This window comes from Akebia trifoliata, chromosome 12, assembly GCF_017979445.1.
Source record: "Akebia trifoliata isolate Shusen 1 chromosome 12, ASM1797944v1, whole genome shotgun sequence".
Taxonomy (NCBI): domain Eukaryota; kingdom Viridiplantae; phylum Streptophyta; class Magnoliopsida; order Ranunculales; family Lardizabalaceae; genus Akebia; species Akebia trifoliata.
Genome location: NC_141386.1, coordinates 29076169 through 29091791, shown reverse-complemented (window position 1 = coordinate 29091791; position 15623 = coordinate 29076169). Strand labels below are relative to the sequence as shown.

The 15623-nt window shown below is 32.0% G+C and overlaps 1 protein-coding gene across 1 annotated transcript in view; it reads left to right on the top strand.

The window, feature by feature from the left end:
- Positions 1-8354, top strand: part of VAD1 (GRAM domain family protein) — a 45073-nt gene extending 36719 nt beyond the window's left edge. Inside the window, exons 14-18 of the mRNA XM_086417872.1 lie at positions 2432-2531; positions 5832-5893; positions 5984-6026; positions 6184-6488; positions 7901-8354. Coding sequence (XP_086273998.1) covers positions 2432-2531; positions 5832-5893; positions 5984-6026; positions 6184-6488; positions 7901-8146 — 756 coding nt within the window. The 3' untranslated portion in view covers positions 8147-8354. The remainder of the gene's footprint in view (positions 1-2431; positions 2532-5831; positions 5894-5983; positions 6027-6183; positions 6489-7900) is intronic.
- The last annotated feature ends 7269 nt before the right edge of the window (positions 8355-15623 follow it).

The following is a 15623-nucleotide window of genomic DNA, read 5'->3' as shown; positions in this document are numbered from 1 at the left end:
CAAGGCTGATTTGCGTTTCCTCCGTCGTTTCTTTGGTGGAGTCACTGGATTTGGTGGCAGCGATCATCGTCATTTTGGCCATCAAGAAACCCTAGCTAAGAGTTGTAGCTCTGACACCATGAAGAATTTTAGGAGAAGAAAAAAATTCTACGTATCTTGAACAAATAGCAGATTACAAAATAAATAGAGAGCTCTGCCTAGAAAGTCTCAACAACCTAACAAATTAGAGCAACAAAATCTGAACCAACATAAAAACCTATCCCTAAATATCTGATCACTAACTTTAGATTTTATAATCATAACGAACAAAACAGAAAGACCTATTTTTCAGCAAAATTTAAATTTGTTGCAAAAGTATAACTAAATGCTATTTTTCAATAAATTTCTTTGCAGATACTAAATATTACAAAAGTTCATTTGTGAATCAAATCAATTTTGCATGTATCACTGTTGTATATTCAAATTTGTTTATGAATGCTCCAATATTTTGCATGCTAGTGGCAACAATATGTTTTAAAAAATATGGAAAAAATAGAAAAGGTTTTTGCCTCGGCAATGGCTCTTACTGAGGAGTACGCATTTTGATATGAGGTGTATACCTTAGTTGTTTTTATGTTTCTTCTGTGTGCCTCAATGCATTTTTAGTATTTTGGTATGAGGTGTGGTGTGTAGGGCTTGTTTTTATTTTATTTTATGTTTCATTCATGTGCCTCAGGGCTTTTAGTGAGGCTCATCACTTGCCTTTAGAAGCACTTGTTTTAAGTGTAAATGAATTTGTGCTGTCTCTCTCCCATGTCCTTGCCATATCTGGGTAATATAGCCTATATCTTGGTTTCTGGAATCTATGGAGCTCCATAATAATAGGAAATTTGAGGGATGACAGAGGATATTTGGGAGCTAGTGATGATATATTATTCTTGAAGACACAACTCACATTTATTATCTTTAGTGGGGATGTCTCGCCTCTGGGTGTTAATACCTCAAGTGAGTTGAATCCCTGCATCAGGGTGATGTGGGAAGAACTTTGAATTACTATTAGCACTTGAAATTATTATTAATTTTTTTATGTATGATAAAGGATATTTGTAATTTAGAATTGGAGATGTATTTTTTGAAGTATACTATAACTAGTATTTATCAGCTTTTCTGGTGAGTGATCCTTTAGGTACAGTGCTTGGACCCTGAGTGAGTACAATTCTTTCCTCTTAATGACCTGGGAAGTTCCAACCAACATTTTTTTAGTCATTTTTATGAAGGATCCATAATAAAAAATGTATTAGGTTTTCAGGGAAAAAAACCTTGAATGAATATAGTTTACAAAGTTCTGCCAAATCTCATAGTTCAACGTTTCTATGTTAAAAACTTGTTTTATTTGAAATGGGATCTAGAAAACTAGTATTTAGTTGTGGCTTTTGTTTAATTTTCTGGAAGTCCTTGCTTATCAGAAAAAAAAAGGGTTTCTGGAATCATTATTTTTTCTTGGATCTAAGAATCCCAGTCAGTGACATTATTTTGCACAGTTGCTAGTTCAATCGTCTCTTATTGTGTTGTGTCATTGATGTGGGAGACAGATCTCTGTATGTGACACATGAAGTTCCATGCGTGATACCACTCCATTTAGTGGAACTACAAATATTCTTTTTTCCCCCTTGTGTTTGGCACCATTTTTCAATGACTTAATGCAGCTGGACAGAAATCTTGAGAAGTACTAGATTCAAAATTGATAATTGGGGTGGGGGTAAGTTGGAGTTGAATCCAAAAAATCAAGGTCATGCTGTATTATTATGTCAAGTTTTCAATCAGTTGAACTACAGAATCAGCCGTCTTGGAATTTGCATTGTTTTTTTTCTTGGAATTTTAATGTTTCTTTTTATAATGTATTTCTAAATCTTTGGACCTCATTAAAACTAGGATACCAGATTGACTTTCTTGTACATTATATGTCTTGTGGATTGATCTATTAACATTATTAATATGATCCTTTTAGTATTTGGATATATATATATATATATATATATATCTTTTTCGTTCTATGCCGGGGATTGGGTCTTTTAGTTGAGGGTTGGTTACTCTCCTACATTTAATGACATGCTTCCATTGACTTCTTCCAGTAAAGCATAGGTTTGACCATCAATTTTGTTAACACATCAAGTTGCATCAAGTTGTTTTCTAGGACGTCCTTTGACTAGGTAGTTACTTTATCTAATGGCCACCACCATTTATGTCTCATAAAAATCCATTCCAATCGAGGATTCTATCTAAAAGAGTAGATTCCAATGCAAAAGTTGGTAGTTCTTTTTCTATACAGATCTTTCTACTGTTTGCATGAGGTTGGTGGAAGTTGTTCAATTAATAGAGAACTATTTTTCTTTGACAAGTACTGGTATTTGTCACTTTATTTATGTTTTTCTTTTTTCATGTCAAATCTCAGGGACTTTGGACTGTGGAGAGAGATGATGATGAGACAAGTAACAGTTGCATTTTGCGGGTATATGTTTATGTGGCATTTTCTAAGAAAACTATGTGGAAAGGTATCTCTTTGCAATCTTCTTGTTGTTATCTCTTGCTTTCTAGGGGTATCTGACTATTCTCAAAAATATCCAAACCATATTATGTTGGAAGATCTCAATTTTTGGTAGAAACAATTAAAAGATGGAAATCTCATCATCTATGCAAATGTTTTTGTTAAAGAATATGGATGGGAATTCATTTAAGCTAGAACATGAGCAGACCTTAAACAGTGAACCCCTGATAAAGTGGGGAGCCTTGATACCTGTTTCATGGGGGATATCTGATACTAGTCTATGCAGAACAAGGTGCAGGAATTTCAGTACAGCACCTTTGCTTTTATGATGGAAGGGGAAAATGTCACAAAATTGAATTGAAAAGGATAGTTAGATAGGGAATTTTGTCGGACTTTGAACAAATCTGATTTACAAAAATCGAATATTTATCGATTGTGAAAATTCTGTGACCCTGTTGAGCTATCGCTTGATTTTTCAACATAATGAATGAAGAGTTAAACATAATTTTGGGTCCAAAACTTAGTTTGTCAATAAAATGATATGTGAACCCAGGTTGATTACAAAATACAACTATAGATATATATTTGGGGAAGGTACGCTATGAGAGGAGTCACTTTATTTATTTTTGAATAATCATTCAACTCCCAAATAAGAGGACTCACTCAATCTTAGAAATAAAGCACTAGGTTGTTGCAAAATTCTCAAGGACTTCTTTTTCTAAGCTAATGTGTGCCTGTAATTCTGTACCTTTTAAGGAACAATAAACATTGGGTAGCTTACCTAGGGAACTTTATATTCAAACCTTGGAAATCTACCGACTTATATCTAATGAAACTAGGTCTTGGAAATCTACCACATTTAAGTTTGAAGGCATCTTCCACTTGAAAACATGCGTCTTTAGCATTTTAAAATATTCATGAAGACCACAAGTAACCACTTCATTAATATGATTCCTTGTTTCTTACTCTTATAATTTCGCGATCCTTTTTTTTTATCAATATGATTTCATGGTCCTTGTTGCCCCACAACTTATGCTACATCACCAAGCGACAGATGTGAGTTCTGTAAGTGTCTCGCTGCCTAAATGAGAAAAAATCTTTATTTATTAAAATTATAAAATACACCTCTCTCTCCATAAGTGTTCAATTTAGTATTGCCAAACGTCATCTAGCCTCATTTTGCCTCATGAACTTCAAAGAAATTCTTTATGTCATGCAGTCGAAGAATGTCCCTAAATAGAGCCTTCCATGGAAATGAAAACATCTAATCATATACCATGATCACGCTTATCAATGGCTTGAACAAACTTTCTTCCAATTCCCATGCTTCAGATCTGCATTTTGTGCATGATCTGAAAGGGATTTTGTATCGCTCTAGTGTTTTCTCATAAATTGTCATCACCTTCTCGGTGATCATAAGTGAGGTTCCGACCTCCTTCAGTTTTGGTGGATTTCACTTTGTTTTTATAACAGAGGTACAACAGGTTCTATGTCAGTTGTTCCACTAGTTTCTTTAAGTCTTGTATTCATTATCCCAAGGATCTTGATCAGCCTTAGTGATGGAAAAAGGGAGATGACCAAGGCTTGAAATCTTGGGGTCCAAGGAATGGTCAATTCAGAGACCTTAACATAAACAAGCCCTAACCCTCATCCTTGTCCTTGTTATTTTACTAATTGTTCTCGGGTCTAGCCTTTAACAAGTTGTTTCTTAGAGAGGAAACTTTAGCAAGTTATCCTTAAAACTGCCATGGCATCATTACATCCTTTAAAATTTCTACATTCACAGTCAATTGCCTATGTAATTGGTAGGTCTTTTTGATCTTCTCTTTTTACCCAAGGATGTTTTCTTTGAAGACCTAATTTTATGGGAATACATTTGTAATGATAGAGGATAAGGTCTTCTTGATCTTCACTTTTTACCCACTTTCTTTCTGTCCATAAAGAAAAATAAAAATCACCTTTAAAGATAGCAACAGCGAGCAAGTGCTAGCTAGCTTAGTTGGTAAAGTCTTAGGATGATGATACCATAGACCTAGGTTTGATTCCTGCCACTACCGAGTTATTGAACTCATTAAAAATAGGCTTACTGACCAAAAGAAAAAAAAAAAAAAAGAACAAGAAAAAGAAAAAGAAAAAGAAAGAAGAAGAAGATAGCACCATCTTTGCTGATTGTAGAAGGAGAGCTTGAGCACTACTCTCTTAAACTTCCTCATATCCTCACTCAACTTTTTGTAAAGTCCTCTGACCCTTTAAAGGACCCATAGGTTCTGAACATTCACATGAAACTCACATGGTCTTTGACAACAAAATTATACTTGAGAACCCACATGAAACTGATTAAAGAAATTCAAAGTACACAAAATTTGGCTATTGTATCATTTCATGAAATTATAGTAGTTTTTTTGTTTTTTTCCCAGAATGTTATAATTAAAATATAAATGGATTTAGAGGGTTGTACAAAACATTTATTAACGGTCCTTGCTGCATACCTATTTTCATGCACACTTAGACCCATAGCTCAGTTGTTTGACATATTGCAATAGAACTTTGAGGTTGTGGGTTTAAGTCCAGCTTACCCATAAAAAAGGAAGAAAGCAAGAAGAAATGGTGATGGTTTATGTGTATAAGTCACTGGTGCCTCCTAGTGAATGCGTGACTAATATAGTAAATATAAATGAAATATTTATTCATAGTATTCAAGCTTGTAGGTATGCGAGTTTGGCTGGGGACTTTGAATGCACGACTAGTAAAAATACATTTGTTCTTTTTTTAATTCTTCTATAACATGGGTGCATTGAGTGATGCATATTTCTCATTATTTTTTTGGTCACATATTCCTTGGACTTCTATTTCCAAATGGAGTATGGCGACTTTTAAGGCTCTCCAAAAAACGGAACTCGGTATGCTTAATCTTCAATATGTCTTCAATATCATTTGTGGACGAGTTGAAGAGTTGGAAGAAAAAAAAATGTTTGGGAAAACAAATATATCCTCAAAAAAATTGAAAATACTAATCTTGGGACTCCAAAAGAGCATAATTTATCTGGTGTGAGTTAAATCCACCAAAAAAGGGGAACAAAGATGATTAATTTTGTTATTCACTTTTCGGTTAAGTTAATCATCCATCTGCACAATGCTTCTATCAAAAAATATGTTTTTGCATATTGTCTGTTTTGACAAGCATCTATCTACCTATGTGGTGCATACTTCTCCGGTTTTTTGCTTGAATTTTCATATAATCGTTTATTTATTATATACATGCTAAAAAAACTGGAACTAATTACCAAGTGGACATATATTGGTTCAGGGAAAATAGAGCAGTCCACGATTGAAGAGTGCCGAGAAGCTTATGCAGCTTGGCTAGACAATGTATCCTCATTTCTCTTTATGATGGTTTTCTTTAAGATATATTACAGGTTGAAGGTTCATATATTGAACTAATTGTTGAATTTTTTTCAGGCATTTGAATTTTTGAAGCAGAAAAACCTTGCGAAACTAGAAGGTATGTTTGTGAAGACCACCGAGTGCATCTAATGCAATAATTAGTTTATGTATTTGCTTAGAGTGATTTTGATTAAAGAAACTAAGTCATTTTTTCTAATTTTAAAATTGTTTCTAGAATCCTCTCACATTCTACATGATACTTATGCTTAAAGCAGGGGCAGCTCCTGCTTCTAACACAATTCAAAATGATGATGTTCAACTGGAAGGGTTCGAAAACAATGGATCTTCTGAAAGGTTACATGATACAAGGAATCTTCCAGGGATTGCACAGGTTTCACCTGATTGCAAGGATGTTAATCCACATCTTGAGAATCTTGGACAAAGAGACTTGAGAGATGCAACCTCTATTACTTCTTTACTTAGAGAACCATTGGCGAGTCTCTGCTTGTATTTAAAAAGTCAAAATCACTTTCCTCTAGTGCTGGTTATCGCCTCCGTTTCAATTATTCTTCTGATGCAGGTACAGACATACATAAATATATTATTGCGTTTCTTTCACATTATGCAATCTATTTGACTTGAGAAGAAATTGATAGCTAATTGTAAAATCCATATTGTGAATGGAAAACCCCTAGTTCAAATCATGAAAGCAATAAATGACAAGAGAAAAGAACACAGAAAAAAAATTACCTTGCTCGGCAATGCCTACATCCAAGGATAAGGAGAAATTATCGCCTTTATGATCTTCCAATATCCCCCTCAAACCTCCCAAATCCTGAAACCCTAGTTTCACTGTTAGATTTATCTCAATCCCGTCTGTTATCCTTGTTACCCAAAAGGATTTATAATAAGGTTTAAAATCTTGTTTCTAGGCAATGTTTCAGCCAGGAGAAAAACCAAAACGGTCTCGATTGAATCATTCTGAGACATTCTGAGACATTCTGGAACATTCTGAAAACATTCGGTGTTTCGGGATCCAATGCTTTACTTCGGTTTTGGTCCATGTTCCTCCAAAACATTCTGAAACAGCACAAAATTTTGAACCATGATTACAATTGCATATATATACATATATAAGAAACCAAAACCCTAGTCTCATCACTCCTATTTCCCCATATAAAACCACTACTTGTGTGTATAATGTCTAAATTATTTCCCAAGGGTATATGCATACTGGGCCTTCTATTCCATGTATACAACACATGTTACATGATGATTATAGAAATAAAACCACTTCTTGTTGTGTATAATCTAATCATTGAGACTCCCGATGGTTTCACATTCTGGATGTTGTCATCGTCTGATTATCTTAAATCTCTTCTTAAGAGCAGTTTAAGGTCGTTTTTATTTCTTTATTTATTAGTCAATTGTGTACATTGCATGTTAAAATGAATGAATTGTTATGTGATCTTTCCTAATTGGGGTGCTTAATGCTTCACTGCTTATTTCTAGATAAAACATTCAGGGTATTGATCTTTAGTTTACTTGTGTAGGACTCTCAGAAAGCTCTATACATTTGGGGCTTTTAACATTATGTTTATTCTGTTGTGAAGAGTAATTTTATCTATTTTATTATAATTATCTTCATTGGTGATTAGTGTTAGCTTTGATGGCATTACTATCAATAAGTATTATACTGTGTTTAAATCAAACCAGTTACGGGACACCTATACATGCATTCAAAAGATATGTATTGCATTCTTGTGGATTGTCAGAAAGAATAATGGTTGGTGTTAATGAAAGATGTTTATATTGGATGTTTCATAACCCCTTGACCTTACTATCTACTACGAAGAGAAACATCGGATGATGGGTCCTGATCCTGTCGCATGTGAACTAGGATCAAGACGTATGGAATTTTTTTTGTTTTTTGTTTTTGAATGATTGTCTGATTTATTCTATACGATTGTTTGTTCTCGATTTGGTCTGCAGCTGAGCATAATTGTGCTACTAACTAGAACCCCACAAGTTCATCTTGTATCTCAAATGGACTACATGAATGGTATCGGAAGTAATGGAGGGGAAAGAGCAGAGGTTGTAGCTTGGTTGGAGAAACGGGTTCACCACCTGAAGGATGACATGCTCATGGTAGAGACTCGGCTGGAGAAGATGCGGCATGAGCATGCTTTGTTGAAAGCACATCTCAAAGGTCTTGAACAGCTCAATAACGCAAGATGAGACCGCCCTCTCTCCACCCTTAAAGAAGTTGTATATGTAATGTCCCCCGACAAAAAAAAAAATCCCTTATTTCTGCATATCCGGTTTTGTAAATCAAAAGAATCCGTAACTAACTTCCAGAGGATTAAATTGAAGGGGTGGTAGAGTTAAATCTGTAACTTCTTATTGATTCAATAATAGAAAATTTACTTTGTTGTGAAATTGAAAAGAGTTGTTATTTGTTGTGCTCGTAATAGTAGAAAATTATTATTTGTAACTTCTTATTGATTCAATAATAGAAAATTTACTTTGTTGTGAAATTGAAAAGTGTTATTATTTGTTGTGCTCATAATATAATTGGTTTATTATGAGAAAAAAGTTAGAAGTGTTACAATGAAATGTCAAATGTGGGTCCTACTAATCATCCAAAAGTAGATCTCAAAGAGACCCATTAATCACAAAGCCATTTCATTAATTAAACAAAATATGCATCTGTGGAAATTATCTTTGAGCAACAAATATCACTACTTGTGAGATAAAATGTGACCAATTTGACTTGCAGCCAGGGCTAATAACACACTCTTCACATTTACAAAATTATCAAGAGAGCTTTACATCCATAATAGCTCACTTGAAACCAAACCCACAATGCATGATTTCATACCCCCAAAATCTACGATCTCTTATTCTGTTATTTTCGAGATTATTATGCCATCCGAGCTTATTTGGGAAAAAAAGGCCCTAATGTATGAAGAGTGCATTTGTGATGTGTGATGATTTATCTTGTAATTACATTTGTGAGTAACTTTCACATTGAATGAATTCGCTTTGTGGGGGGGAGGATCTGTGGAAATCCGAGCTTATCGATCAAAGAAAAGTGACAGAATTAAATATTTTTTCTTTCTAAGAAATGATCATGACAAGTTAATTTTCTTCAGAAAATTTATGCTCACATTTGATTAACATTAAGAAAAAAGTCACCAAGTAAGTTGGATTGTACCTTTGGGGTTGGACATAATCTTCGGATAACATTAGATTTTTTCAAAAAATCATTTTAAAATGGATCTGGTTGGAGAATATTTTTATACCATGATGTGAATATCACTTTTATAGATTTTTTTTTTCCCACTCAAAAGTACCCAATCATATACCTCCACAACATATTTTCCTAGAAAATAATTTTTTTATTCAGTTTCTTACACAAAAGATAATTAATTGTGTGGGTGTCCAAGAAAAATTTCATAGGGTCCTCACCATATGAAATGGAGGAAGGAGGACCTTCTTGTGCATTGTTTGGTTTAAAGTATTCAACAAATGCAATTATTTATTTATCTATTTTGACCAGATTAGGTGGTGTGAATAAATTACTACTTGGTGTCACACTTAGTCAAGAAAATGATACAATTTCATGATGACTCCTTGTGTTTTTTTTTTAAGTTATAAAAGTCTATGAAATGGTGGACTGGGCTCTTAATAGTGTGGTTGGTGATTTTTTCTCAGAAATTTTTTTATTGACTAACTTGCCACCACACAGTACCTGAGTAACAATAGGAAAATGCTGAGGTAACATTCAAATTGACAGATGTGTGGTAGATGCTTTCATCGAGATACAAGTGAGAAGCATCTATGGTTCTGTCACTTCTATGCATATCAATGTGTGAAACAATGTCCATGTCAATGTCACTGCAGCCCGACTTTTAACCCTTGTTAGCAATATACCCTTTTTAATTCTTGAAAAATTTATGAATTTTTCATTTTTTTTTTCAAATAAAGTATTATTCTCCGGATTATTGAACTATTTTAAATAATTCACAAATTTTAAGTTTGAAAGGAATAAAACACATTTTTTTTATGAATTTTTATAAAATTTGATGGAAAAAAAAAATGCTAGTATAACTAATTATATGTTGCTAAGTGTAAACTTGTAAGTTGTGACGTGTATCACAAATCGTCTTTGAAGCAACCATACTTCAAAATTTTAGATTTTTACATGATAAATGTCCTTTTTATTTTTAAAAAATAATGACATCACCCTTTACATTTATTTGAGATTATATCTTAATTTTTTAAATTGATGATTTGTCTCTTGACTTTCATCTTCTTTAAAAATCAATGGAATAATAACTTAAATATTCTCATTATCGCCATCATCATAATTATCATTATCAATTTCATCATCGCCATCACTATCATATGAAAGAATTTTTTATTTTTGAATTTTTGAAATAAAATAAATAATATATGTATGAAATATATATCGTATATTTTACATTTATTGAATTTTTGACCGAATTCATATTTCTAAATGGAATAAAACTCACATTTTTGTCGTGTTTTGAATTGCTAAATATAGAAAAAACTAGGAGGGGAAGGTCATTCAACCCATGACTTTGACTTGAGGTGAGATCTATGGAAAATTGTAGGGAGTATGATCATGAGTGAGACTTTTGAAGGGGACAGCCACCTTCAAAACTTGGAAGGATTCATTTCAACATAATACACATTTTCCAACTTAGAATATATTTAATAGATAATCATCATCAGTCCTGACTTTGAAGTGGTCAGCCGACTTCAAATTTAAAGGTTTTGACCGAGTCCACTTTTAATTAATACACATTATTGATGTGGATTGCATGTCCTTAATTATGAACCTAAAAACATGACAACAGATTATAAAACTCTAAAAACTTTTAAATAAACAAATGGGTAAATTATACTTTGACTCCTTATAATTAGGTATAATTTCATTTTGACCTTTTAATATTTTGATAATTACATTTACCTCCCTTATAATTGTCGAAGGGGTTCATTTACCCTCCTATCAATTTGCAGGCAACTTAATAGTTAAATTTCTTTTATAAAGATCATTTTATCTTCTTTAAAATGTTATATTTTTATAAAAGAAAATATATTCCTGTGAAAATATGAGTTCAATTGATGCTTAGGCGGGTGTTTTAATTTTTTTTAAAAAATAAAAAAATAAAAGGGTAAAATAGTACAATAACATCTAAATTTTAAGTTTGCCAAGTGAAAGGAGAGATAAGTATAATTATCAAAATGTTAAGGGGTCAAAATGGAATTATGCCAAACTATAGGGGTCAAAGTGTAATTTACTCTAAATAAAATTAAAAAATATTTATTTTCACCAAAGGAGTCTAATTTTAAATTTGGGAGTTTAGCAGCTATCCATTTTCAAAATCGTTGATTTGACGCTCGCTCCAAACAATTGTTTTTATGATTTTTTATTTTTCAAACATGACACTATAATTTATTAGTTGTAGAGAGTTGAGGTACTATTTGGAGCAATGCCGCACTTCACTTGCCCAAATGAGGACTTCGGTCTAGGCTCTTCAATCTTCGTTGTCCTTTGCATGTCCTCACACTATAGTCACAAAATTCTCCGAATTTTTAAAAAAATCGAAATATTCTCCAAATTAAGGATAAGCTGATTAATTTAACGAATTGACGAATTAATCAATAATCCCTCAAGCAATCATGGAATATGGTACCTTTTACCTCTAAAATTTAAGTTTTTTCAACATTCAAACATCAAGAAGAAGATAAGATAGATGGTAAGTTTTGGTAGCAAATCCAATAAAACATTTTATATAATCTCCAATTTTTTTTTTCCGAAACTTTCTCGAATTTATCCAAATTGAACCCTTACCGAATAATTATTGAATCCAAACTTTGTTACTATGGCTCACACACACTCACACACATAGTTTTTATTTTAAAAAAATCTTTGATTTTCTTATCAAAATTCATCATTTTTTGGGTAGTTTCTTTTACCCTACAATTAGATTCTTGTCGACAATAAATTTCACAGATCTACCTTGAGATTTGTGAAGAGAGATCGTAAATAATTTATTGATTTGATAAAAATGAGAGTACAAATCTCAGTATTTTCTTCTGATTAACAATCAAGTACAAAATAAAGATAACGTGTGTAGCTTTCTTCTCTTCAGACTTCGCGTTTGATCCACTGAGAAGGTTGCTTTGATAGTGATTTTGTTTGTGCTTGATTTTCTATAAAAGTTTTTGTAGATTTCTTTTCTTAGGGTTTTGCATTTTATTGATTGAGAATGATTTTTTGATTTTCAAAGAATGGGTTTTAGGCTTGATCTTCTTTTTAATCGGAGTCTGAATCTCTTAAAGAACTTTACTTCGTCTCTGAATGAGGGCTTAATAACTTCTTTTTCTTTAGAGGGGGAGGTTCTGTCTTCTGAGAGAGAGAGTGATTAAATCCCCCTGACAAAGGGAGGCTTTGATATTTATAAACTTATGGATAATTTAACTTATCAATTATGCCTGATTTAAAGAGTTTTTCATTGGTTTGTATAAATACTAAATTTGTCCAAATCTGATTTAAAAGATTTTATAAACAATTAGTAGGTTAACTCATTTATTTGAGTGAAAGGCCCAATACTTGATATATGGATCACTTAGACTTATTTTGGATCATGGGTTTTATCTATGAAAATCCAAAACCCTAATCTCTAGAAGGTCAGTCAATGGGTCATAATTAAAATGTATAGGCTCAAGTCATATTTTAGGGGTTTTTCCAATAATTTAGAGAGTTATAAAGTCTTCTTAAATTTTTTTGATGCCTACAATTCTATTTTCTAGAACCTTAAAAAAAATTCAATTCACCTTAAAAAATTAAACATGGAAAATTAGAAAAATGATATGCTTTGAAAAATATAAAATTTAGGTGTTTGAGTATATTTTCCCTAGATTTATGTTTTTCATCTTGGACAATTTTCCACCTTAGGAGGGAAAATAGAATCTTATACCACTCCCTAGAAAATGAATTTCTCACATCTTACTACTATTTTAAATTCTTTCATAGTTACTCCCAATCCAAAATATAAAAAAAAAATCACAATTTTCAAATTGGACTCGGACACCCATTATCTTCTGAATAATTCTTTTTTACCCTAACGTCAATTAGATTCCATTTACTCCAACCTTAAAAAAGACAACTAAATTACAGTCCATCTCAAAAAATTGCACATATGAAAAGTAAGTAGAGATGATTTTCTTTGAAAAATACAATTTTTAGGTGTTTGGTTGCATATTTTCCCTAAAATTCAATCTTTCACCTTGGACAATTTTCCACCTAGTGAAGATAGCAATCCCATCCCGGTCCTGGGATTGTTCTCACAACCACCCCAATCTAGAAACAAAAAATCATAGTTTTCTAACTCAATTCGACTCACACGTCCATTGAGTGGAATCAAGTCAATTACAGGAGAGTCAACTTAAATGACTCAAATAAAAATGTATTAAATTTATAAATATATTAAAATCCTAATATTTTAAAATAAATGCAATATTTATTTATTTTTTCTCCACAAAACTGTTATACATAGCTCAATAACTAACAAGTTGGTTCCATCAAATTTTGGGTGGAGCAACCTAAAAGTCTTGGTAAATTGACTGAACTTGGTTAAATTTCATGACAATTTGTCAAGTTTTAAAATTATGGTAAAAATCAACTCTCTTTATAGTATTTTGCTTGGTGCAATCAAACGGTGGAATTCATTTCTTGATGGAATTTGTATTCTATTAGAGTACTGATTTGCTATAATCAAATAGACCCTTTTTTTTTTTTTACCTTTCTCAAAAGCCATCATCGTCAATCTCTTGGATACTTTTTTTACCCTACTCTTCAACCAGATTCTACCTATAACCTTAAAAAAAAATATTGAATAAAAATTCCAATCTGCTTCAATTTTAAGATTCTATCTATTATATCCTTCGAACCTTAGAAATAATTTAGGATTTTTTGAAAAGTCATGATAATCTGACTACCCCACATGACATATTTAATAGATTAGCTAACGTGATAAGTTCAGAAATCATAGATCTATGCTCCTCATGATTCATGATTCCCTCGAGATATGCATTTTTATGGGGAAGTGTAGTTGTGTATCCCGAGAAGTGCAGATCTACGGTTGCTGAACTTGTAGCGTCAAGATAGCCGATTGAGTTTGCTACGTGGGGTAATCAGATTATTAAGATTCTTTTTTGAACCATATGTCAATCAGTTGTTGGGCTGTGAGCAAAAAAATCACTCGATTAATAAAAGTTTAGGACTAAAACAATGTTTGTTTGCACTATTTTTCAGTGCTAATTGCTGGAAAAAAAAATTCAACACCTTTTGTCAAAATAGCGCGTTTGTTTCCTTTATATTTTCATTATTGTTGAAAATAAGTGAAAAAAATTCAACACTATTTTGATGCTGAAAAAAAGTGCTAAAGCTGTAAGCACTTTGTTTTTTTTGGCACAGACAAATATACTCTTCATTTTTTGGGCATGGATAAGTATGCCCTTATACTTAAAAGGATATTACCTCTTATATCCCATGGATAAGTATATAAGCACCCCACAAATTAATAAACCCACACCATGGCTAAATTATTTTGTTTTGTATGGGTTAAAGTTTTTGAATGAGTTGATTTTTGGTGAGGATGATCTCTCTAATGAGAAGATCATTCTTATCAAAAATTAGCCCATCCCAAAACTTCTAACCCCATCAAAACAAGTTCAAGAATCGTAAATTGTCCAATTGTTTTTTTTTTTTTTTGGAAATTAGTTTTGATGTGGTTAAAAGTTTCAGAATGGGCTGATTTTTGGTGAGTATGATCTCTAGACCATATAGATCATCATCACCAAAAATTGATTCAATCCAAAAATTTTAATCCATATAAGACAAAAAAAAATTGACTATGGTGTGGATTGCCCTTATTAATTCGTGGGGTGCTTTTATAATTACACATCCTTGATTTCCATCGAAAATTATTCATCTCAAATTAAGTTCTTTCAATATTGATTTCAAATTTTGATGATTTGTATGACATTATTATTTTTAATTTGAAATTTGTGGACTTCTAAAAATAAAAATTATTATTTATAAATTGAAAATTTGAATATTAATTATTATTTAAAAATGAATTGTATTTTAATTTTATAAAAAATAGGCATTTGAAACATGCAAACAATGTATAATATAATTGTAAGGATAAAAATGAATAATTTACTAATTTCAGCAATGTGCAAGAAACATGATTCTACATCTAAACAAACAACTTTTTCAATACTTATATTCAGCGTTTATAAATTTCAATGCTAAATGCTATTCAATACTTATTTTTTTAGTTTAATAAACAATACCTAAGTCACATCAAACTACAAAACGTCCAACTTAACTGTTGGGTCTCGCAGCATTTTTTACTATGTAAGCCCAAGACATAATAGCGGTCAATAGTCAATACAAGGCAAAAGCTACTTCTATATTTAAATGATGACTAAAATAGTATTATTAGCCGCCCATAAAGTCAATTGAATCGTTATTAAATCATCAGAAATAGCCTATCAAGAAAGAATAATACAAAACTAAAAAGACACTACTCAAATGAAATGGAATCTGCCTGGAACCATAGATTTTTGAGTCGTGATAATATGACTTGTCAAGTGGCATACTCAATCGACT